At 38.6% G+C, this 27,085-nt stretch overlaps 1 protein-coding gene across 1 annotated transcript in view; it reads left to right on the forward strand.

The window, feature by feature from the left end:
- Positions 1 to 4,511: 4,511 nt before the first annotated feature.
- Positions 4,512 to 27,085, forward strand: part of ngfrb (nerve growth factor receptor b) — a 46,329-nt gene continuing 23,755 nt past the window's right edge. The window contains exons 1-3 of the mRNA XM_041816540.1: positions 4,512 to 4,797; positions 13,743 to 13,884; positions 20,977 to 21,333. Coding sequence (XP_041672474.1) covers positions 4,762 to 4,797; positions 13,743 to 13,884; positions 20,977 to 21,333 — 535 coding nt within the window. The 5' untranslated portion in view covers positions 4,512 to 4,761. The remainder of the gene's footprint in view (positions 4,798 to 13,742; positions 13,885 to 20,976; positions 21,334 to 27,085) is intronic.

The following is a 27,085-nucleotide window of genomic DNA, read 5'->3' on the forward strand; positions in this document are numbered from 1 at the left end:
ATTGACCTACAGTGCCAGTAATAATGGCTAAGCATGTGTGGTATTAGCAGTGACATCAATGTATGATAAGAGTGATTATTTTAACATCTGTAACATTTATTAACATAAGGACACCAAGATTAGGAAAACTGACAACGTAATAATCAGTTACTGTGTCAAAGTAGTTGAGTTGGTCGTCTCTCAATTGGAGGGTTGGTGATTCTAAATGGGTCCTTGGGCAAAACACTTAACCCCAAATTGCTCCCACTGCTTCTTCAGTGGCACATGAATGTGTGTGATTCTTATGAATGGACTAAGCTAATGATGGTGCCTTGAGCAGCTCTTAGGTTCATGTTAACATTTATGATAATGATAACAGACATAAGCTCTGCCTCCCATACTTCTTTTGAAGACAACACAATTAAATTTTATTTTTTGCGTGATTCAACAATAAATGAATAAATACATTTGCTTGACAATGTCATCTTGTCCTACTTTCTTTTTTAAACTAAGAGTTAACAAGCTAAGCCTGTTTTGAAGGCCAGAAATACTGTAAATGTTGTATGTAATCCCTGTAATTGCATTATTGTAATCCTACAACAGCTAATTTAGTTCTCTCTAAAGTCGGTTTTATTGTGTTTACCCACAACAATTAATGAGTTACATTAAAAGAAAGAGAAAAAGAAATCCCTGACTTTACTGCAGGGACTTTCACTCTGTTAAATCTGTGCATGAACACGGTGCACTGTAAAACATTGTCTCATAAACCTCATAGCAGCTCGATCAATCCTTTAAATCATCTGCTTCTCAGTATAAAACACATTTAACAGGCTGGCATGTATAGTCATGAATTGCAGCAGAACATGACGTGCTCCTCAGTTTATATCAGGCCGACATAAGGCCTCAGGTGTCAGCCTGATCCAATAGTAGAGCCTTTCTTTTTATGCATAAAAGCAGCATTGTTAGTCCATGATTTTCATAATTATAGGATTAATTATGTCAAAATTGAAGGGGAAATTGGACAAAAATGTGTAAGAGTATTTAAAAATGTCTATTTTTAGACATTAGATTTTGAAACAAGGACAAACAAGCTTTAGAACATAAAACTATGACCGAATGTTTGCTTCATTTTTTTGTAGCAAAACAGAAATGTACTAGTGTGAATCTCAAGTTTAGGGGTTACAGGTGTGATCACTGTCTGTTCTGTGGCAGATGTCTGTTGTTGTTTCTTTATGTCTTCAGGCTCTGACCGGTAGTAAAAAGAAGTCACTTTATTGTTTTAGGAAGACAGAATTACTAGGCAGGAACGGTCAAGAGCTCACTGAGTACTTTAAAAATCTGAGTTGATTTCTCATGAAATGAACTCATCATCAGGGTAAAACAAGCATTTTCCTGTAATTTAGGGCTAATGGATTGTGGCAAGAAGCAACTGCCTGTGTTTGAAAACAAAACAACAACATAAAAAAACCTGCAGTTCCTCAAGTGTCCACTTGAGGCTTACTCCAAAACCCGATGAATCCCATTAACTCTCATTTTAAAATTCCAGTTTTGGCAGTTAAAATAAAAACATTTTTAAAAACTTTTTGGTCTTCTAGCTTATTTTTGTAAGTTTAATCAGGGGTGTTGCTGATCTTACTGGCAGTAGGGAGTTTAACCAGCAGAGTGCTGCAGTTATGAGTCTGAAAATCTGGAAAGGAATTAGCATTTTAGAACTTTCCGTTGCATCGTCTCCAGCCATGGTTCCCGACTTCCCCCACTTTGGCAGATGAAAATATTTTCAAGTCCCCTCAGCCTTTACCATACACATCGACGCAAACATTTATCGACTTACACAGAAAAACCAACAATATCTCACGCAGAATGATGGGGTGTGGCTTTCTAGATACCCATCATTGTACTTGTGAAGCAGGGGATGAGATATGACTCATCATATTTTTTTTGCCTTTTGTGAAACAGATTCATTATTTGCCTTGTGTTTACCTGGAAGTCATCTTACAAAATTTGCTGTGTTTTGCTTGCTATGCAAATGGCATACAGCATTTTTACTTAGCTTTGCTGCGCCCCTCAGCTAGCTATTTCTGGAGCCAGTGGGGGAACCAAAAGAGCAAAAAACATCTTCTCTGCCAAGAAAAGCTTTCATGCGTTCTTTGCTCTTTTTTCATTAAAAATGTCCATTTTTGAATGGGCCGTTTTTGAAAACGAGGCAGGTCTGGCTGCATACATTTGCTGTGAGACGTCATATCTGTTCTCAAATGGTGTGGTAAGTCTGAGGCAAGTCTTGGAGAAGCCATAGAAATACATATAACTTACATTATTACTACAACAATACAGCTACTTCAGTTACAGTAACATGTTTTAGAGAGGTTAGTTTGTATGGATATAACTATGGTGTGCCTTGACAACTTGGCTTGATCTAAGTTGTGCCTTTGGCAAAGACAAAATGTAAAGTAAGAGTTAGGATACCAAAACTTAAAAGTTAAAAACTTTACCTGCAAAACCAAGTTAACAGTCTTCTTAGTGGAAAAATGCCTGTCCTCCATGAAAACATTCTAACGTAACAAATGTAGCTTACATAAGTAGCTAACATAGCTAAAGTTCACAAAGCTCATAGATAACTGTATGCATGAAGCCACAAAGCTAACTTTAGCTACACAGGTATGTTATCTACATAGCTTATGTAGCCACGTTAGCTTTGGTAAAGCAACCATTGCTGAAGCTTACTTTGCTACATTTGGCTCATGTAGTAACATAGTAACTACTTAGCTACTGTGGCTATGTTAGCTGTAGCTAAAGCTCACAAAGCTAAAGCAAGTCTCCTTTTACAAATCTACTTCTAAAACTGGTCTTGACGTAATTGACTCCTGGATTAGGCCTCTGACTTTTTCCCGTTTTATTTATGAAATGATGCTTAGTCTGTGATGTTTGCAATTTAATTATTTCGTCATATAGTTACCAGACTTGGTTTGTAATAAAGTTGAATTTAGAAAAAAATCTCAACTTAGAACTATGTAGAACAGAGACGGCATCCCAGAATAACGGTATGCGAAAGGGGCTGTCTGAGATCTATGGCCTGCAGCCATATGCAACTCCCATGTAGCTATCCAGGCTAAACGCTCCACTGAAAGCCATACACCAACTTACAGTCCAGCTAAACCCCTCCTGTAACTGTTGCACTCATGCCAAAGCTGGTCAGGAGGAGAACAAAAACATCTTTTCCACCAAGAAAATCTTTGAGTGTTCTTTGTTCTTGAAGAAACGTGGTCCAGTTCAGCTCTACTATAGCTTCATCCAAGCTAATCGCTACACTGGCAGCGGCCATTGCTATCTACTTGCAGTACATCTAAACCACACCCTCAGTTTTCCCTAAATGACGCTGATTGGTCTGGTCCTTTCTCAGAAAAAGGTTTCGGATTGGAGTTTTGCAAGATGGATCTGCCTAAAATGGAATCCAGCCAATGCATCTGTTTTGCAAGGTTAAACAAAATGTGCACTTTTAGGTTTACTGTCACCACAAAGCTTATATTCAGCAATAATCCAAAAGCCACTGAAAAAAACTCATAGGCTTTTGTGGATGGAACCCATGTGATGCTACTTTAAGGTTGGCCTGTGTCAACCCTCCAACACTTCAAGGCAGGGGTGTCCAAACTTTTTCCGCTGAGGGCCACATACAGAAAATCTGAAGGATGATGGGGCCACTTTGATATACCTCTCCTTTATGATATCAAAGTTAGTCAGTCCAATCCAATTAAGATAACGATTTTAAAGTCACAAAAAGATGCACGTCAATGAACTGTTGTGTCAAAATGTTTGTTTACAGAATTAGCACGGTGGGTCATTCATACCATCTTCACAAACTGTATTTTTTTTTGTTTTCTTATTGACAGATGAGTATAGTTTTGTGGTTCCCCCCCGGATGGAGCAAGGCCACATTTGGTCCCCGGGCCATAGTTTGGACACCCCTGCTTTAAGGTAACTCCCATCAGTAGGCTTCAAGGCTGCTTAGGTTAGTTTAACCTTTGACATGGTGCATATCATAATGCAAAGACTCTTAATATCTGCCATGGGAGCAGGCCAAGTAAAATCCACTGACTATAAACAAATAAATAAATCCAGAAATAAAAGCAAACTAACTAAAAAAGGAACAATAAGTGCCAAAAATGATTCCTCATATTTTTGAGGATTTACTTTTCAATCGTTAGAAGTTTCTTATAAAGTCACAGTTTGTCTCGCTTTCAGAGAGAATTTATCTCACTTGACACAGTTCAGCCTGTGAACCACACACACTTAATGAAAGATGAAAGACTTAATTTGTCAGATGATAAAAATTTAAGACGGTTGGTTCATCCGACTCAGCAAGAACATCCCAGGGCATGAAGCTCTTCCAGAGAGAGAGCGCAGGTTCGTGTATATGTGCTTGTATTTGTGTGTGAAGTGGGCGTGGACAGGGAGATGCCTTCTTCCCTGAAGCTGAGCGCGTGTGTCATATGAGCCAAGTCAGAGAAAAAAGCGCACAGAGCCGAACATCCAATGGATCAATCTCAGCGAGTTTACGCACTGACCGGATCCTATCTGCTGCCACAGCGTCTGCCTCTTACCCTGGGCTGAGTTTAGTTTTTAATATATTTGGCAGCAGAAAGTTTCTTGGAGTCTTGAAGTAAACTTGCGCAAGGACGCAGCGATGACAGCCGAGCTGATTTCCCTGGTTCGAAGTTGCTGAGACCCCCATCCTGCTGCATCCGATCTGATTTCTCTGTTTTTGGAAGATAAAAGGGGGGATACAGGATGAATTCCGCCCTCTTAGCTGTGCTTCTCGGAGTGGTGAGTTACTTCTTACATAATCAAAGTGTGCGTTAAATGTTTGCTTTCTGGTTAACTTGAATAAACCCTGGCAGGGGCACCTGCGTAATTACGCGACGCATAGCCAAATAAAAGAAGTTCAAATAAAACTGTGGAAGTTTGTTTAGAACCTTCCTTCTGTTTCCTCTTTCCAGAATTAGCTGCCATGACATTTTGGCTAGGAAACTTAAAGGAAATAATCATACTCTAAATTAGATTTAAATCTCATGACAGCGTAAGTGTCAGGAGTTTGATCTCTTTTACATGCTACTTGTAAAATCTGATCCTGACGGTAGAAAGTAAGAGTCTACGTCCTTGCACCTGTCTTCAGTGTATGCATGCAGCCATTCAGGTCGACACTTTATAGCCCCAGTTGCTGGATGTGTAGTTACACCCTTCTCAGTTACATGACAATAACAATGTGGCTTTGGTATACTAAGAGCTCAAGAACTGATACATGGCAGTGATTTTGCTTGATTTAATCTCCAATACTAGAAAATTTAAGAGGATCCAGAAAAACACTCAAGTTCCCTTGAGGCCATGCAGGCTGCAGGAAGGAAATATATTGCTCTTTATCAGTCAGGACACCACTGTGCACGTCAAGGTCCCTGTTTAGGAACAAGCTGCATCACTGATATCTGACAGCTGCTCCCACTGATGGCTATGCATCCTCTGCTGGCTCAGCGGATGCAGTATTGATGCAGCCTGAACCCCCTCCCCCTACACACAGACTAGGGCTGTCACAACGCCAGGATTTAAAACGTCGATGTGATTCCAGTAAAAATCAAACACTACTGATTATGGCCCCACTGATATGGATTTTTGGAGGCCAATACCGATATTAGGGAATATAAAATTACGATAACTGGTGTATCAGCACATTGATTTTATTTTGTGTGAGGAGCATCATATTGAGAAGTGCAACATTTACATGCACCGGAGGGTCAAAATATTAGGAACACCTCTTACAACAACAGCCACACTCACTGTACAGTTAAAAAAAAAAAAATCTCTCTCACAGTGACCACATTTTCAAGTCTTCGATTACTGAAGTATAATTCACAGATATGTTGTAAATGTGTGCATTACATTGCACAGATGTCTCTAATGAAGTGGTCAGTGAGTGTCTCTATAAATGATGAATCTGATAATAATCTGTAGGTAATAGATAAATGGATGAGCTCACAAGTCACAGGTAAAACAGGATTCGAAATGTGCCTCTTTAAAGTCCTTTAAACTTACATTCACATTTTCTCTCCTTTATGTTTCTGAACCGTGAAGTCATTATGAATGAAACTCCTTCCAGAAATGCCCCCAACCCAGCCCTGCTGGTCATACCTTGTGTCACCCTAATGTGCTCTGGTCTTATCTGGCAGCGTGCAGCAGCCTGAGCCAGCGTGATATTACTGTGAAATATTACACCGCTACATGCATTGCTAAATTTTAGTTAGGTAATGTTAAGCTAGGTTATCCTAATGTTAGCTGCTAACATAAACAGATAAGCGTGACCCACACAACGAGGCACCTCGTGATTCATGGACAAGTAGGTTGCACTGAAACAGGAAACTCGTGGAGTAATTGTTTATTTCACAAACTAGTGATAAACTTACCACTGAGGCAAACCGCTCTCTTTAACCAATCTGATGCTGCTCATCTAAGCTGCTCTGAGCTCTAGTTCACTCTGCTGTCAAGAGGTAAATATGGAGAATGTAACATGAAAGTTGGAGCGCTCTCTACTGGATGAATAATAGAACACAGACATCACATGGAAGTAAAACCAAGTCATTTTCCCTGCACTGTATACTGTAAGTGAAAATGCAAGTGTTAACTAAGGGTGGAAAGTAACTTAACACATTTACTCAAACTACTGTTACTGAGTTGTGTTTTGGGTACTTCTACTCTTTTAAGCACGTTTCGAAACTACTTTTACTGTACTTCTACTTAAGCAAATTTTACCCACGTAACTGTACTTTGAGTACAACACTCTTTTTCACTTCTGTTGACTATACAGTAGCATATAGAGAACGATTACACATCGCATCCCAAAACAGCTGTTGTTCTCTGTCATGCCAAAGGCAAAGTGTTTCAATGTGTTTTATATGTGCTAAGTTGTGTTTGGATGTTTCCTGTTATACTGGGAACCCTATTGGGTTTCTTTGGCTCACATTGCTGGTGGATTGTTGTTGTTTTTCATGTAAGACACACATTTGCGCCACGAGTGAAGCTATCAACTTAGTTAGGATTCACATCTCTGACTCTGGGTGTTCCTAAAGGACACATGGTGCGTATCATGGAGGTGCGACTTTACCTGAACAACCTTGTTGGAGATCTGGTTGGAGAATGATTGTATTTTGCTGTACAACTCCTTAGTAGCTACTCAGTACTTTAAATTAAATACCTTATGCTTTTACTTAGAGTAATTTTTAAAGCAGTACTTTTACTTTCACTTCAGTAAATTTTAACCAGGCTAACTGTAGTTTTACTTGAGTACAATAATCATGCACTTTTTCCACCTCTGGTGTTAATATTGATGTCTAAGGACCAACTTTTGGCTGATTAGAACTGGATTATTTTTAATTGGCTACAATCAGCCAGCTGATTTATTGGTCTGGCCATAGTATTGACACCCCTTTCCATACCATGACTACAAAAATAGAAGTCTTTGGCACCCATTATTGGGGTGTTTTCTTGCTCTCGATCATAACATTTGAGGCAATCTTCTGCACAGTGAACTGTGCAGAAACACTGGCAGAGTTTTGTGCAATTTAAACAGTGTAACAATTCTTTTTTAATTCATTCCTGTTTTACACTATCTCTATTATGAAAATAATGGGAATTATACCCCTTTGAAACATGTGGTACCAAAAACATATTGCAGTATTACACTCTGTTCCTCTATTTTTCTTCCACATCACTCTGGATTCAGCCTAGTTTGGTAAGACTTAAGCCATGATATCTTTGTTTATCATCTAATGTTTGATTGAAACGAGGCCCAGCTTTATTGAGGCTGCTATAGAAGACCTCTAATGGCTTAACAAGCACTGACAGTCAAGGTCTAAAGGTTAAGTGCCTCCAACTGAAAATTGACTGCAGCATTAGTAAGATTGGTTGTACTGTGAAGCATCCAGATGCTTCTTGTCCTTGCATTTGTGTATACATGGAGTGTACGATCAGCTCGCTGTAGCTTCAGAGAGATCATCTGTCAAAAGTTGAAGAGTGCAAACTCCCAATCTACTAAACAATAACAGGAAAAAGTTGAACAACAGGCTAAGTGCTGCATCCTCTTTCCTCTGATTCCACAAATCACATTACATGTTAATTTATCCGTATTCACAATTTAGCAGTCATTAGTGATGGAGATCAGTTTTCCATGTCTGGGGTGTTTTCTCTGTGCTTAGAAAGGGTCAGAGGGAAAATTAAGGCAAACAGTGTAACAGGAGCGCTTGGCTTGTTTTCAAAAGTGTAACTCAGACATGTCTAAAGCAGGTTTGTTCACATGTGAGGCTGTTTTTGCATGATGGGCGTGTGCAGTATACAAGGGGGCAGATCAGGGGAATAGAGAGAGAGAGAGAGAGAGAGAGGAAGTGACTGTGTGTGGTGACAGGTTTGATTGATCTATTTCACTGAATGTTACATATCATGGGAAAAGGTTGTGAAACGACTCAATGACACTTCTCATAAATCAACTTTTTAAGGCTTAAAAAGTTGGCATTAAAACACGTCTGAGCAAGGTTTGTGCATTTTGTCTGGTAAACAACAGTAGAAAAGGATTTACGCTTCTTTTGGAGTAATGTAATAGATGTGGATTTAAAGAGGATGCCTTCTGGTGTCCAAAGAAGTGCATTTCTTCACAAATGGATAGAAACTACGCAGCCATGGAGGATTTTGCTACATACAAAAGTTTGGAATATGTGTTTGAAGAATTACTAGGGCAAAAACAGGAACATTCCTGCATCGCAACAGATAAGTTGATTATATGGAGGCACAAACTGACATTCATAACTTAATCTATTACATCCATTCATACTATAACACAATCAATATAATTTCAAAAACTGCTGCAGAGTTTATATTTCAGTCATAAAAGTCACTGTGCCACTGCCTGCTTGCAAGCCACGTCTTCTCTCTGTTTTCCTTCTCCCTCTCTTATACCCTCTTCATCTGTGTATCACATTTGCATACAACCTTGCAAGCTCTCGCACATCATCATTTTAAATAAACATTATCAACATTTTAAATAATCTTGAAACCCAAGCAATTGCACTTTTAAGCCTTTTTTATCTTTAAAATAACGGGAAGAAGCGAGTTTTGGTGCTGAACCTCCTACTGTCCTTCCACTTCATCATGCAGGGCAAGTCTCTTTCAGATGTGAGCTAAACCAGCTCTGCCTCTGTCATCCAAAACTATGTTTCTCAGAGTGAAGAATTAATTTTCACACATTGCAGTGGGTCTCTAAATGTTTGGATATGTTTCAAAGCAGTCAGTAGGCCTATGAGGCAGTCATATGCCCTTCTTGAGGGACTTTTCCATTACAATGAGCAACATGGTTCTACGACACCACAGGGGATTTGCTATTCCACCGTAACAGGCGACCCATTTTGGGGCACGTCTAGAGTTGGTTACGTTTAGCTGTGTCTCAGTAATCATTGTTTTGTACAAGAGTTAGCCATTGTTTCTACTTCAAAGTTTCTTCATCTTCTGCTATTGGTAAAGTGGCAGGTATTTCAAAATTTGGTTGGGTGGTTGTTACTCAAACATGTCTGCGAGGCATCCCCGAATGATGACAAACTGCAGTGACGTCATGGCGTGCATGGACGCAGGGCACGAACCTCCAGAGCAGGACCATTCAAGGCGAGCCTCGGCGTGGCCAAACTGCTGTTTGAAGCGTTTTTGGAAACTCTTTCCAGTGGGTGCTGAACATGTGTAATGTCTGTACGGAAGCCCAAAGTGGATAAACAGTAAATTAATACAGTTACATTAGTTTTTCTACTTCAGCGTTCTTTTTATCTCCAAATTACCCGCTTTCAACCCTCTATGTGTTTTGCGGTAATGCTGAGGGTGTGAGAAACATCATTTTGAATAAAATGTTTTAATTCTGTGACATTTACTGTGTCTGAAATGGCCATGACTTGCTTTTTGCTTTTGCTGTTTATCAGAGGGACGATCTTTGATTGATGTCTTAGACAATATCTTAACAAGTGAGGGAACAAATAATTTATTTATGAAAAGCAATAAATTACATATTAAAACTGATTTTTTTTTGCTTTTATTAGCCTACATATTTTTCGTGACAAATATGTTTCTACTGTAAATAGTTAAAATATTTGTTTTACCTACAAAAGACGGATTCTCATTTTAAAAAAAAACTATTTACAGTAAAAAGTAATAAGAACTTTACAAAACGTCAAAACAGGAATATCTATCCAAAAACTAATGATTGAAATATTAATCCATCAATTCGGCCTCATTGTGGTTTGTCCAAATGGATTTGCAGTAGGAAAGTGCAGGATGAAGGCGCAGGCTCCCAGAAAGATCTGGTACGTACACTGGCACTCCACCAGATGTAAATATGAGAAGTTTAGCAGTTAGCATATTGTAGGAATAGCAAAGTATGACCGTTTCTTAAGTAACAAATGGAAATAAAGTGGTGTTTAGGCTGTTGAGGGTTAAACTCACATATAACAACCAAATCGAAGTAAAAAGGCCACATATCAAAGCACGATATTAATGCAAGGAGAAGCAAAGGCTGGCGAAGCTAGCTGCTAATGTTTGAGCCTGATACTCAGTACAGGGTGGCTAACACAGTGACCCTGCAATGAATTTGACTCTTTTCTAAGTATTTTCTCCTATTTAGACTAGTCAGTTAAACGCAGTTTAAATGAGCATTTAGCCGAAAAGGGAAATAAATGCTTAAGAACATCCCTGGTTATTTTTAATGCCTTTATAAGCTGCCATAGGGTAAGTGTCAGAAAAGATTAACAACCCTTATTTACATTTTCCACTGACAAGATCCACTGTAAAAAGCACGGGATAAGATTTTTATTTTATTTATTTATTTATTTTTCAAATAAACACTACTTGAACTTGTGAAATGATCAGCAGAAAATACATTTTTGGTGCCAAAATACATACAAAATCACAATTCTCACAAGAGCTTTAAATGAGCATATAACGTAGAAAGGAGACAGGCAGGAGTTGCAGCCGTTGCAGGTTAAAATCACGTTTCAAATTCCCTTTCTTTTACCCTTTTATAAAAACAGCAAACACTCATGACACTGTGAATGGCCAGAAATGATGGGGTGTGTTGTATGCAGCACTAAAGCTCAAACCTTTCACTTGCAAAGCCAACGCTACATTCTTGAAAATACAATACATGAATGACTGAATACCTTGAAGGTGAATGGGCCGTGACACTATTGAGGGCAGGGGGGAGGCGTGTCTTGTGTGCGTGTGCATGAACACACAAACATTACCTGCCAGCTGACTCAGAGGTGCCTGAGGGGATGCTTGATGTTTTTAGCGCTCCTTGCGCTTGTCAGCAGCATTCCTTACACACCTGAACCCTGACGATTTATGTTGAACGCCACCTCCACACACACGCTCGCGTTACATGTCTTTGGTTCAGTTTTCAACTTAAATCAGGTCAATCGGGACTCTCAAATCTGTTAAAAGGGCAAAAGAGTCACATTGTTATCATTTTTGTGTTTGAGGGTCCTTTCGATCACCCTAAAATCTCAGCCATGCTGTTCTGTCTAACATGCAGGACCAAAACAAGTCCAGCTCCTTTTGCCCTCTAATCTCACTCCTACCTGTCCTCCTGTGAAAGATAAACCGTCCAACAGACGGACATCCTAACCTCATAATTGACGACCTTTAAAACAATCACTCCTCACGTATCTGCAGAGAAACCAAACGCAGACGGCTCCCCCTGGCTAGGCGTCAAAGGTTAACGGTTGTTTTTATCCAGGTTTGCTTTGGAGATCGATGTGTGCTGAAGATGAAAAAGACCTGCTGTGAGAAAAGAAAGATTTAATGTTAAAGGACACACAAACTCAAAGGTTGCACATAAACATCAACGCCCAGAAACATCCAGGACTGGTTGTTAATGTGCACATGCTTGCATGCATTTACAGTCGTCTACATCTGTCAGCAGCTGATTTAAAACTCTCAACAGGTTACTGTTTGAAGAATGTAGAGAAGACTTAATCCAGCTTGACCTGAGGGTGAGATTTGTTTGTTCTTATAATGGTGGCTGTGATTTCAGACATGGCTGGTTCTGTTAAAACGATTCTATTTGATGAAGGATTAGAAATAAGTCTTATGATTTTAGTGCCAAGTATGAGTGGTGAGCAAGACAAGAAGTTTTGAACATTTCAACATTTTGAACAACCATGTTCAGTCTGCAGGAGAACTTTGGCTTAGGAGATGATTTATTTTCTAGCAGTACAATGACCTAAAGCATACAGCGAAAGCTACACAGAAACGGTTTGAAGACAACAAGGTGAATGATCTGGAGCAGCCGAGTCAAGGGCCAGACCTCAATCAAATAGAGAATTTGTGGCTGGACCTGAAAAAGGCTGTGTATGCCCCATCCCTGTGCAACCCGACAGAGCTTGAGCAGTTTTGCAAAGAAGAATAGAGTAAAATTGCAGTGTCCAGATGTGCAAGGCTGACTGGGAACTATCCACACAGACTCAGAGCTGTGATTGCAGCCAAAGGTGCATCTACTAAATGACTTGAAAGTGGGTGAATATGTATGCAATCACATATTTAACATTACATATTTTGATTTAATTGACATTACTTTGTAGAAACCTGTTTTCGCTTTGACATCAATACCTTTAATTGGTACTGTATATTGTATGACTTTATACTTTTGAAAGCCTGACTGGTAAAGAATAGAAAAAATACAAAAAGATTCTGGAGAATTTGTCTGTTTTTAAAATCCAATACATGGCATGTTTTAATTCAGTATTTCCAACATCCCTTCTTACATTTGTCCTGCAACTTGTTGCATTTGGGAAGGGAACTAGTGGTTTTTTCAATTCAGTTATCTAAAGAGTGCAAGACGTTTTTATTACCCTGAAATATTGGGAAAAATCTGCTTAAAAGTTTTCCTTATTTAATCTCTCTTTTGCTTTTTCCTGCAAAATACCAGAGGACTAAGCTATCATTCAGGCCTTTGTAGATTAGGATAAAAGAAGAAGAACTACAGCATGCAATGCTGTGTACAGCCTGTGCTGAGTTCTTTTTGTGCACTGCAGAAATCTAGAGGGAATGCACCTAAGTTTCTTCAATAAGATATATTTTATTTGAAGGAACTTGGAATAACTCTGTGTGCTACATTGGCACCTATCTTTACTTATTACAAGCAACTCAGGTTTTATTTTTTTTAATCAATCCATCCAACTATTATCTATACTACTTGCCCCATTTGGGGATGCAGGAGGCTGGAGCTTATCCCAGCTGTCATTGGGCCACAGGTCACCAGTCAATCACAGGAGTGACATACAACAACCAGGCATGTTTACATTCACTCCTAAAGACAATTTATTGCCACCAACTGACCTAAAAAGCATGTCTTTGGACTGTGGGTAGAAGTTAGAGTACTATGAGAGATCGCATGCATGTACAAGAGAACATAAAAACTCCACCCAGAAAGGGATGTCAGTTAGGAACCTTAATGCTAAACAAAAAACACTAACCCCTGTACTGCCATGCAGCTTATTTTTTCTTTATATTATCTTTAAAAAGGACATTGACTCAGCCCTATATGAGACATTTTATCCAGAAATGGGAGATCTGGTAAGAGTCTTATTTTTGAGGTAAATAAAGCTTTCTCTTGGGTGTAGTTAATCTTATGGATACCGCAAAGAGTGAGTGTGCCTTAGCTTGTCTAACTTTGAATGATCTCTTGTCATTGGCAGGTGGGAGTTCTGGCCAATAAGGAGGAGTGTTACTCGGGTCAGTACACAACCAATGGAGAGTGCTGCCTGCAGTGCCAGCCCGGCGAGGGAGTCGTTAAACCATGTGGAGCCACTCAGACTGTCTGCGCCCCCTGCCTGGACAGTAAGTAACAGCCAAAACAGCTGTGAGGACATCAATTACACTAAGACAGAAGGACACTCACCAAAGATCCTAAATGGAGTCTCTATCTATTACAACAGTTGACAGATCTACAGATGATCATGGGTTCTGTTTGGATAATAAATCATGTAGCAGATAGTTCAGTCCAAATGTTTTTTTTTTTTTTTTTTTACTTCAACAGAGTTTATTTTGGGGATAAATGAACTCTGTCTTGTCAAATCACCTGCATACACATGGTTCTTTTACATCTGTGTAGCAGGTACATGTTGCTATACTCTGACACATTTTAAATCTCAGAAGGGACTTTGGATTGCCCATGGTGACAATATTATATAACTAACTTGTCATTTGCAGAACCCACATTTATGCCATGATAACAACTTAATTTATATAGCACTTTTAAAAACAATGGCTAACATACTTAGTTCTATGTGCAACATCAGAAAAATAAGACCTAAACAAAGCAAAACACTTTTGTTTTTTTGGATCGGGGTTGTTAACTTAAAGGTAAACTAGGCCTGCTCGATTATGGCAAAAATCATATCAAAATTACTTTGATTGGCACTGAGATCACAACTGTTGAGCATGGTTACTCATTGATTTTACTGCGTCTCAATCACAAACATTTATGGAACGTTAAAACACTTAAAACACTTTGAAATAAAAGCAATGCATGACTAAAATGACCGAACAAACTTAAATATGTATAAAAATGCTGCAAATTGACAATAAATAAATAAGGAGAATTACTTTTATGGCCAAAATATTACAACAAACACTAAGAAATGTACTAGATGACAAAACATAGACAAAACAATCATTCACATGTGGCACAGGAATTGTTTGATTACAATTATCTTTTTTTCTAATTTGGGGAAGTCAAAATTGTGGTCGAAATTGAAACCTGACCAATTGCTCAGCACTATGATATGCAACATTTCACACATTAATAAAGCATATTTCAAATACATCATAGGATAAAATTTGATGTATATTTTAGGTCAAACCCCCTCTGGGTTTGTTGCTCTTAGCTCTGTGTTCACACTGATGAGATGTGTTTTCTTCCAGCCTATTTATTTTTCACTCCAAAACTTAAACATGTTTCATACATGTTGATTAGGATGTTGTATGCACAATGGGGGATATTTCTGTCACAATAGTACAATTGCAGGAGAACAGACAGACTTTCCAAACCTTGTTAAGTCTATGATATCTCAAAGAAATAAGAACTTAACAACTCAAAGCTAATTATCTGAACAGTGATCAGTCCTATTGATGGCTGCAATCAGCCAGAACACTGAGGAAGGGGTGGGGATTTATGTTGGTCTTGTGTGTACTGAAGTCACGTTTTATACCATTGAGATTTGGACAAGTTAAAATTTTGACCTTGTAGACCTACGGCTCAGGTTAGCTGACAATTCAAAGCTATCTTTCCCAAAAGAGCAAAAATGAATGAACCAAATTATAGAAGTCCAATGGGAGTCTTTTCTTAATAGTCAAGGCAAGCTTAAATCAGTAGACAAATAACTCACTGGGTATTTTTACATGCAGTCACCAAAACTAAAATTTGTGTGTGTTTATCAAACTAGAACTGGACTTTTAAAATGCATTTTAACTTGTTTGACTGGTTTAAATTTATTTTTTGTAATTGGACTCACGCATCAAGAAAATGCAGCTTGAGTTAAAAGCTAACCAAACACGCCAGATAGACTGTGTCAAATATCCATTGCATTGGATATATCCACATTCACCTGGGACACCCTCCATAAGAAGTATTTGGGAAAATTCTCAAAGGGTGATTGGACATATGTTTTGTCTGTCAAGTTCAGTGTTGGCCAATTAGAGCGACAAGACAGAAGGACGTAATATGCATGTGCAGCTCAGGAATTGACCTGGGCTTGGAAGACAGACGCTAGTGCAGGTTACAAACTGTGAAGCTTGTTGTTATATGCTGATTGGTTGGGTTTGTTTCCAGACCTGGCACAATAGTTTCAAAATGGAAATTTTCAAGGTGGATTTGCCTGATGACAGACATGGAATCTGGCCAGTACATTGTCTTTGCAAGGTTATGTAAAAGCTTCCATTGGATCAGACTGACAAGGTATTTTGCACATCCTCCACTGTCTCAATGGAGGGCTTTGACTCGAGAGTTGACTCAAATAAATGCTAAACATAACAGGAGTGGCATTGTCACTTTCCTTGGGTTTTCACCATAAGCCACAGGTGTGGCATGCTACCGCTTGCTAACTTGTTTGCAAGGCCAAGAGGAAGAATGTCCATAGTAACTATCTTTAAGGGGGTGTATCAATGTCTAGTACAGCAGTTGCGGATATGCTCCTATTATTACGTAAATCAATTCTGCCAATTCATGTGTGCTGGGGCAAGGACAGTAGTCCGGTTAAAACACCTAAATGAACTAGAGTCTAACTTTAGCTCAACTTTACTATCCATGTAAACGTACTGATTCTGTGTCTGAAATCTGAAAATGGTTATTGTTTTTAACAGTTTTTGTGCCGTTTCATCCAGAAAAAGTCGAGATATTTAAAGTAGACATGCTAACACTTTGCCCTGTATGTCACCCTTGACAAAATCCTGAATGATTCATCTTCTTGGGTCCATGAATATCAGCACAAATATATTTATTTTGAAACAATTATTGTTGTAAAACTACCAACCATAACAACACCTTATCAAAAATCTGCTTCATTAGATCTGGCTCAAAAAAAGATATGTTGCATTACCCAGCTTTAAAGTTGAAGAAAAAGACAGAAGTAAACAAGATGCCAGATCTAAGTGTGCTGCCGTATTGCTGCTCTCCTTGTGGCCCTTACCATTTAGGGAGAGAAGTGCAGAGAGACTTTATCAGGCAGTGATGTTGAGAGGAGGCATGAGTGGGAGCTCTTCCAAGTGTTGTTGCTGTAGAAAACCCTTAGTGGAAGATCATTCAGAGCATCAGAAGAGTTGTTTGTCATAGTTACAAGAATGGTAAACAGCATGAATTTGATTTAATTAGTAAGGCTGGTGTTTGTAGAGCTTTAGAAGATATTTTAAGGTTTTCTCAGGAGGTCCAGGGAAAATAAATTAAAATTTAAGGCTTTGTTGTAACTCTATCGTTTGAGGTCAAAGCTCAGTTTGAGTCTGCAGAGGCCAGGTTTGGTCTACAGCCAGTTCCTGCGCTGTTCCCAGAGTTTCCTCACATGAATTCCCTGACTATCCAGGGTAGGAAGAAGTTGTAAACCTTCCTTTAGGCCAGTGAAAGATGGCGAACCAATGCTGAGGAGCCCCCACAGTCAGGAAAACATTCAAACATCAGGTCATGAGAGAAGTCAGAGAGAATTTAGACATGGAAAAATGATTTATTTGCATTTTTGTGGGCTTCTTTGGGATGATGCATGCCTTTATGACTTACGTCTTAAAAATAAATTGTGTCTTTAATAAAACATTAAGCTCTAGACTGCTTATCATCAGTTGTTTTCAGGACTACTTGTGTAAAACTTCACATTTTCAGCTTAAATGATTTGAATTATTGACATAAGATGTGTCTGTTGCTGCTTACTGTTACACAACGTGCAGGTTTTCTGGGTGGTAATTGTCAGTCTTCTAGTGCTTGCTCTGCTCAGACATGAACAAACACAGACAGAGGCAGGCTGTCAGGAGGCCAGACGTGCTTTGCACTGGCTCATGGAAAACTCAGAAATGTAAAGCAGAGAGCTGTCCATCAGATAACATCACAAAGATATTTTAAGAACACATCAAACATATTGATTAGATCACTTATGCAGCCTGACAGAGTGCATGTGCAAGAGCGTTTTAACAGCAACAACTTGTTTTGAAGTCTCAGACGTCACTGTTATTTCTTTAGCTTGTTCTGTTGTTTAGAGCTAAACTAGCTTAGCATCTCTCCACAGCAAGTATCAAGCTTTAGTTTTGTTCTTTGTTGAAACAGGGGTTTAGTAAGGAAGCATAACTTACATGAACAGTATTGAAAAGTTTAGCTTTTACCCTCTTAAAATCAGTAAGGCCTTTTCCTTAGCTCAAGTCTGTTAAAGTAATTTTTTCACTAAAAGAAGATAGAAACATTAGGAGTTCCAGTAGCTAGCTTACTACAAACAAGTGATAATGTAGCCTAGCATTACTTTCTAATGCCTTCCATACAGTATTTCATGTAACCTAATATCTATTGCTTTTATTTTTAACAGAATAGAAAAAAGCTACCACCAACTACAAACAGCCTTCTTGTTAGGAGCTGATAGCATACCTTCTCAAGATTAAGCTAATGTTAGCAGCTCTAAGTTCACGCACTAGCAAACCTAGCTTAAATTCAGCTCCTGTAACAGTGACATATTGCTTTTCTTTTGAGCTACATGATTAGTTCATCACAAAGTACTATCAGCCTTTCCTGCCAACTTTCTTTCAACACCATTTTCACCCACCAGTTTCCCTTGCGTGTGTTGTCTCAGGCGAACCGCCCACAGTTGTTATCATCCATGTGCACAAACATTCATTTAGCAGAGGCACGCTTTGGTTTTCAACCAGCTCTGAGGCTTCATTTAGCACAGATAGCTAACAGGACGGCGCCTGATGTGTTAAAACGGACAGCACGCAGGAGGGAAAAAAAAAAGAGGTAAGTTTGGATGAATGAACACATAAGTGGAGATGAAACAGAGCATGTTCAGCTGTACTGCTGGAACGGAGACAAGGCCGACTTCTCAGCATACACACTCACACAGGCTCCCAAAAAACTCCCACACATAAACCCAAGTCTCACACATTACAGTGAGCAGACAGAGTCCTTTTATGGGTGTTGAAGAGAGAGCAAAAGGTTGTCAGAGCAAAAGCTAAAGTACTGCTATGATATGTTTGCTGAGCCAGGAAAAGACTGTCTGTATCCCCCTCCCCACTCCATGTCCATAACCCCCTCTAACCCCCCCTTTACCCCCATGCTGCAGCCTAGCGTTATTAATGTATTGACTTGCATTATTGATGCATGGCATTATGATAATGGCTCTGAGAGCACTCATGGGGAGGGACGTTGAGGGTTGTCTGAGTGTCTGTCTATTTGAAATGAGGGGAGATAATGGGGTAAGGGGGGGGGGTGACACTGTATGACTAGACACCACAAGGGGAAGAGGGGGGTGGAGTTTGTCCACTTCCTATGAGGACATAATTAAACAGAAATGTGGAGGACAGAAATTTGACACCGCCAATTTGGGAGGGAATCACACAAATGGATTTCTCTCAAATGACAGTCTCTGCTTTCTTCTCATCTCTCCGTCTCAGCGACCATCTCTCCTCATCTCTGTTTTAATCTCTGCATCATCGGAGCGTTCGCCGTGGTTGGTGGGCCAGTGGCGCAGTCCAAAAACTTGATATGCTACCAGATACTGGGTTGCAAAGAGACTTCAGCCCCGTCTGTCTCCTACCACACACAGTTTTGAGCCCTAACTGGAAACGTCCTGTGAAAGCCGCTTCTTTTTTTCACTTAGTCCTGTATGTTTGTGTACCTAACATTTTGGACCGCTGGTTGGGGAAAACAAACACTTCATGGTTAAAAAATAATAATGAATAGTTGTTTGAATTGGAATAGATAGTGCTCAGACTCCAGGATTTAAGATGATAAGCAAAAAATACCTTTTTATTCTATTTACGCTTCCCAAAAATTCTCTAGGTAATATATCTTGAAGAAACTTAACCTGTACCTTTATAATTCGATTGTTCTGTGAATGCTGGAGCCTAGGCATATAATTTAAAATATGTCCATTTATTTACCCACTGCTTGTCCCATTTGGCCTGGAGCCAATCCCAGTGGTCACTGCACAAGAGGCAGGGTACGCCATGGACAGTCAATGACAGGGCTGATATAAAGAGACTAACAACCCTTAGACAATTTTGAGTCACCAATTCACCTTACAAGCATGTCTTTGGACTGTGGCAGGCTGGAGTACCTGGTAAGAACCTGCAAATTTTAATTGTAGTCAAAAAGTCTTAAGCAGTGGTTCTCAACTGGTCAAGACAGTCTGGCTGCAGCCCGTTCATTTCTAATGGCCAATCTCACGACTGTTGATCTGAGATGTTTATCTCAGAACAGAAATTCCTGCAAAAAAAGTTAAAATTAAAATTGGATTTAACAGTTTCTGTTTGGGGTTAAAGTAAGGGTAAAAGAAAAGGTTAGGTTAATTTTGTAAAGCTGGAAGAATTTACCTAAGTTTAGATGGAATAAACCCAAAATATTGAGATATTGCAACATTTGCCCTAACTTCTGATTGACCTGACAGTAAATTACAACCTTACATGATAGGTTTTTATTTTTATTTTTTAACGATTTATTTTAGGCCTCTTTTTTGCCTTTATTAGTTAGCAAGGACAGTGGACAGAGCTGGAAACAGGGGCAAGAGAGTGACATGCAATGAAAGAGCCACAGACGAGACTTGAACCAGGACCATCTGTGTACACTGGGCATGACCTAACCTCTAGGCCATCTGTGCCTCATGATTGTTTTAACCATGTTTTTGAGAAAATAATAAGTCGGTTATTCAATAATGTGAAAAAAATCAGCTGCAGCCTGAGCTTCGTCTTAGCTTAGTTAACATTAAATTTGGCACTTAAGTATTATCGCATTGTTGACTATAATGGGAAGTTTGGACATGAGCTATGCATCACAGACTTTTTTAGGCTGATTTTACAGTTCAACACCCTCTCTCTCTCTCTGTCTCTCTCTCTCTCTCTCTCTCAAACACACACACACACACACACACACACACACACACACACACACAGACAAACTGCTCTTACAAATAGATCTGTTGCATTATTTAGTGTGTTTCCCAGTTCTCTATCCAGCCGAAATACAATTCCATAAAACATGAAATATTGATTGCAGCCTCTGAAGATATACAACAGAATAGAATACTCTCTTGTCCAAAGTGACATCTTTGGAGTAGGACACATGAAAGAAAAAGATTTCAAGCTGATTTTAGAGAGCCAAACTCCGGGTGATTTCCTGCTTGGAGTTTCAGATGTTGATAAACTGGCAGATAAAAATGTAAACATGTGCTTTCTTTCCTCTCCTTTCAGGTGAAACTTTCTCAGAAAACTTCAGTCATACAGAGAGATGTCAGCCCTGCACAACATGCGCAGGTCTGCTCCGCATGAAGGCACCTTGCACGGACTCCAATGACGCCACCTGTGTGTGTAACTACGGCTACTATCTGAATGAAATCTCACAGCGCTGTGAACCCTGCACTAGATGTCCTGAGGGAGAGGGGATGCTGTTAGCCTGTGACTACGACCATGACACAGTATGTGAGGAGTGCAGTGGGGACACTTATTCGGACCAGGACAGTTCGAGGGAGCCCTGCATCCCCTGCACCACCTGTGATGATGGGGAAATGTTACAGGCCTGCACCTCCATCAGTGATACAGTCTGTCAAGGTAAGTCAACAGCTCAACAAGAATATATTTAGGCTTGAACTAAATTGCAGTTTACAGGTAACTATTTGATCTACATTGCTTCTTTTTACTATCCACTGGGTCTTTGACTATAAACATTTTATGATAAGGAGAAACTGCTTTCTACATCATCATAGCCTGAAATGTGCTAATCTCCCTTTCCTGTTAAGAGGTAGATAAGAAGACCAATGCTTCTCTTTCAATTGTACTGAAAAAGTAAACAAACAAACAAACAAAAAAAGGATGCTAGTCTCTGTCCTTACCTCAACTTAGCACAAAGACTGGAAACAGTTGTGAACAAGTAACCTCAAACTACCAGATAGCTGATATTTTAATGAAACAGTCAGATTTTTGTTTGGTTCAGGCTTCGAAAAGAAATTAGTTTTAAAAAATGAAGCAAGATCATGGTTGGGGCCAAAAATAATTGGCCAACTCTGCCTAAATTACAACACAGAGCCCCTAAGTGACCAAATTATTGTTGTTGGATTGACTGGACTTGGATTTACTTTTTCATATTAGTTGAAAAACACAGATGCTGCACGCCAAGCTTTGTAATTTTTGATTATAATAAATAAATAAAAACATTTAAAAATGCACAATAAACTGCAATTAAACAGATAAACAAATACTAAGTCATGCTGACGAGGTACAACACATGATATAACACAATGTGATACGATCAAATATGGTACTAGACAGTATCAAAAGGTACTATACGATAACAAAAAATATGATATGACATATTTGATTTGTTTGGATATGAGTGCATACAATACCAGAAAATACAAAATGATATGTTATAAGAAATAATGTGATAGGATACAATATGATTTGATTGACATGACATGACTGACATGACATGATATAATATGATACCATATTTGCAATAGGAAAGGTCCAATGCATGCAAATTGGCATGAAATGATATGATAGGAAATGATAAAATGCAATGTGATAGGAAAAGATGCAACACAATGGAAAAATATACGACACGATACGATACATTAAATACAATGCATTAGGTACGATGTGATACAATTACCGATACAAGATACAGTACAATACTAACAATATGATGCAGTTAGGTATGATACAGCCAGGTATGATATGATAGTGTTGTACTCAAGACCACACTATCTGAGACCAAGACCTGCATGAGACCAGAGTGGGCTGAGACCAAGACAAGACCAAGACTTTTTGGTGTTGAGACCGAGTCAAGACCGAGACAAGACCAAGACCATAAAAATCAATTTTGAAAAACCATGACAAGGTTGAACAGTTAGAGAGCATTCTCTCTTTAATTTTAGTTTTCTTTGAAATAAATGTGACAGATAAAAACAAGGTGTCTCCAACTCTTTCAAAGAACAACATGCAAAAATCTCAAATCTTAATAAATTTGTCCAACTTACTTCTTGTAAAATCAGTGCTTGTATGTACTTAAAAGCAACTGGCAAGTCCGCAATTATTTTAAATATCTAAAAATTAGATGTTTATCTAGATTTGTCAGGTGAATGAGGCCTAAAGTAAGTGTTCAGAGGTATTTCTGACTAGAAATAAGATAGACTGATGTCCGAGTTTTTGTAGGTGTAGCTATTCGTTGTTTTAGCAAGTGCCTCTCTCTAATATCACATTATTGAAGTCGAAGAATAGCAGATCAGTGCTGGTCTAGACCGGTCTTGATGGAAGATGCTGAGTCCGGCCATTGCTGAGTCCAAGACCGAGACAAGACCAAGACATTCAAGACCAAGACCGCTCTTGAGCACTGCAACACTTCATGATACAATAGAAAATGATGAAAGATATGATATAACACAAAATAATTCGATACAATACAATTTGATACGATACATCAAGATATGATACAGTTACAGTACCATATGGTACGGTATCATACAGTATATTACAATATGATACATGGAAAATGATATATAATTTGTAACCACATGAAATGATTTGATGCAATACAATATGATAGATAACAATTTACAGTCCACAAGTTACAACTCTCTCTAACCCATCACTGTTGTCAGCACGTCTGGAATGGGCTTTTTTTCTTCATGTAGACTAAAATTGGGGCATATTCATATTTACAAGTCTATCCATGGTCTTCCTCCTACCTATCTTCTGACCTTCATCAGTCCGAAAAACTCTGGAACTTATAATCTGGATGTATGATACATGATACAATATGATATGATATGATAAGTTAGGATATGATACCATACCATACAACACAACAGTACAAAATGCTATGATATGATATGATATGTTATGATATGATATATGATATGATACAAAACAAAATAATTTAATACAATACAATATGATATGATATGACAGGATATGATATGATATGATATTATACTTTACAGTACAATACAATAAGAAAAGATAAAATGCATGACGAATTGACATGTAGTAATTATATGATGGGAAATAATACAGTACAACATGATTGAAAAAGATGCAACACAACAGGATACAGTCTGACATAACACGACAATACAATATGATACAATACAATGCAAAACAGTGTGACAGAATATGTTACATTTTTTTGTCCTTATGGGTAAATTTGTTCTGGACTAAGCAGTGCAAACATCAGGTTGCCTGTACAGTGGCACCAATTTAAAGAATAATAAAAACAAATAACAATACACTTTATTGTGTGCCACCAGAAACTGATGGATATCCGTTTTCATGAACCAGCTCATTATATGTGGGATACTTGGTTCAAATAGTTCATCCCTTAAATCACTTAACTTTCAGTCGACAGATTAATAAGACATTCATAAGGAAGAGAAGGGAAACCGGAATTCCTTAAATTCTGATATACTGTTCTGACAGGACAATGAATCCTCTTGTTCAGAGATTTATTTTTCAGCTATTTAATGAATGTCTTTAGGATGACCCTATCCAAACACTGGGCAAATTTATGATGAACCTCTGAGCAGAGCGAGTAAAGTTGACTGATGGGGTGCACGGCCCGGGGTCAGAGGGTCTGAATAGAATCAAGTGAGTACAAATTCTCACTGTACGGACAGTATGATGCACTTGTCGTCCATATTGTAAGCCACATAATCGCATCATCTCAGTGTGACATTGTAGGAATTGTTAGCCCATCAACCTAAATGCCATGAAGAGGCTTGTCTCATTGTCTTCATAGACTCATCTCATTCAGCAATACAAAGAGCATACTCTTTGTATGTGGAGGGTTTAGAGAAAGGTCATATCTCTGAACGCTTCTCTGAATTTCTTTTATATTGTGGCACCCTGTGGGTATCGCTCTCCAAATCAGGAATTCTTTATGACTGCAGTCACTGCTCATTCCAACGACCTGATGCCTCTCAGATTAAATCAACGCTTTTGTGAAATGACAATGGAAGAAGTGTGTTGATGAGCTGCTCGGTCTGTCGGGGCCGAGGTTCGAAGGAAGTTGTTTTCACAGTGGTGAGTACAGAGCCAGTCTCAGGCTAAAGGGGGTCTTTTGTGCCATTCCCATGATGCAGTTTGGCCTGTGAGGACTCTCAGTTCAGCCCATGGGGCTGCTTGAAGGGGCCATTAATGAATGAAACAGACGGTAAAAGTCACGTAGTCTGTGTCTATTTCCTCTGTTTTGAGGATTTTTTGCTCCCTATTGAGTTTAAATGGGGCATTTTGTTCTCTACAGGCTCATGAACATAATCATACAAATATCAATGATAGTTAGTTGTTTTAGCTTGGCAATCAATGAATGACTTATATAAGATCTGGTATACACCACACAATAAGTAACCAGGCTTTATTTCAGACCATTCAGTCTCATTTTAGGGTGAATCATGTTGCAAATGTTGTGATTTAATAAGCAACAGTCACCATTTAGATGCAATCTACAGTCAATAAAAAAAGAAACTAACACTAATGGTTTGAGAAGCAGAGATATTGGTTTATGGACAGTAAGATAGGAGCTAATAGCATGCTGTCTGCCTGAAAACCATTTTGATTTGATACAGTTAAGAGGGCCTGCATTGATATAAGATAATATAGGCCAGTTTGTTACATAAGCTCAGTTTATGTTGCACAAGAAATGAAAGCAACTGAAACATGATAGGTTTCAGACTCTTCCAGACATTTGAATGGCAACATTCACCTCCAAAAATATGGAGATAAAAATGATATGTATATAGTAAAGTGGCTATGTGTTGTATCTGTCATTGGCTATAATGATCTGTCAGGGTGGTCCAGAGGGATGTCTTCTCTTTATATGGATGATATGAGGTTGCTGAATTTTTTTTTATATGACACTAATACAAACCAGTTCTTCACTATGACTTCTCCATGCATTACGTTAAAAGAAGATGACAATAAACAAAACATTTAATGCACGAGGAGTAGTTGAACAACAAGGGATTCCCAGATAGAAATAAATGAAATGAGAAATAATAATTTATTTTGCTATACAAGACTGTATTATTCAAATCAATTATCTTAAAGAGTTGATGGGTCAGGAGCGACAACTGTAGAAAATACCGCTGACTTTCCATTTTTCCATGGACGACCACAATATGAGATAACATCACATGATCCAGCCATATACTGGCTTTTTCCCTGGCTTTTTTAAAGTCAAATATGATTATTAAACTGACTTTCAACACACTCATGATCACACACACCATCATCAGTAGTGTTCTGAAAGCATACTTCAATACTGTTATAATGTTAATTATTTAAATCATATGTTAAGCTTGATAAAAGAAATACAACAAATATCTATCAAGTGATTTTCTGATTCAATCAAAGACGTTATAGAATAAGATCCCAGAAAACGTTTTTTATTAGTTTCTCTGTTTCCACTTCTTTGTTTTTGCACATGCAGTTTAAAGTTTTAGCTTACTCACCCCATCTCGCCTTCATTTTGGGCCGAAACATGCCTAAAATTTCTGCACAGTGCTGTATTTGCTGCTGGACCTTAACTTACACTTTGATTTCCATTATTTTCAACTTTTACTTGATTCTTAAGCTAAAATCAATAGTGCTCCTTTAAAACAGCTCTTCCGACCTTGATTATTATGTCAGAAAAGAGGCCGTCATACGAATATGTTGGATCGATAATGACGTTGTAGTCTGAGAGAGAAGCATGGTTGGCGAGATGATTCATCCAAGATCAAGATATAAGGAGCCAGAACCCCGATACTAAAACATCCTCTGAGATAACTAATGCAGTCCACATAATAATGAATGTGTATTTGTTGTGATTTCAAGCATGATGGCACTGTAAGGGCTTCATCATCATATGTTATTCTGCCAACTAACTCAATCATGTGCTCTTTATTCCTAATGTAATCTTTTGGCCAAAGCACCGGCGTTATCAGTGCATACAAATCTATAGCACTGCCAGACGTCCATTTCCATTAGTGTTGTGGAGTCAGGCGACACAAGCCTGAAGGCTAAACAACGTCAGGAGGGTGGGGAGAGGAACACACAAGGCCACTGCCCACCGAAAGACAAGTTGAAACTTGAGACACAGGAGAGTTTTACTGTAGGTTATCTTTAGAGAGAAAGCTGAGTTAATATTTGGGTTGTTACTGAATTTTACCTTAACGGTTAATTTTTCTTGACGCTTTAGCACCCCTTTATGTGGATACAAGCTCAGCTGATACGTGGAGTGAAAATCCAATTTCCTCCCACACTTCTAACGGCATTAGAGGTTTGTTTAGGAAAAAAACTCCCTCTCTTCATCTCCCTGTGATGGTAA

Source organism: Cheilinus undulatus, linkage group 20 (assembly GCF_018320785.1).
Source record: "Cheilinus undulatus linkage group 20, ASM1832078v1, whole genome shotgun sequence".
NCBI lineage: Eukaryota > Metazoa > Chordata > Actinopteri > Labriformes > Labridae > Cheilinus > Cheilinus undulatus.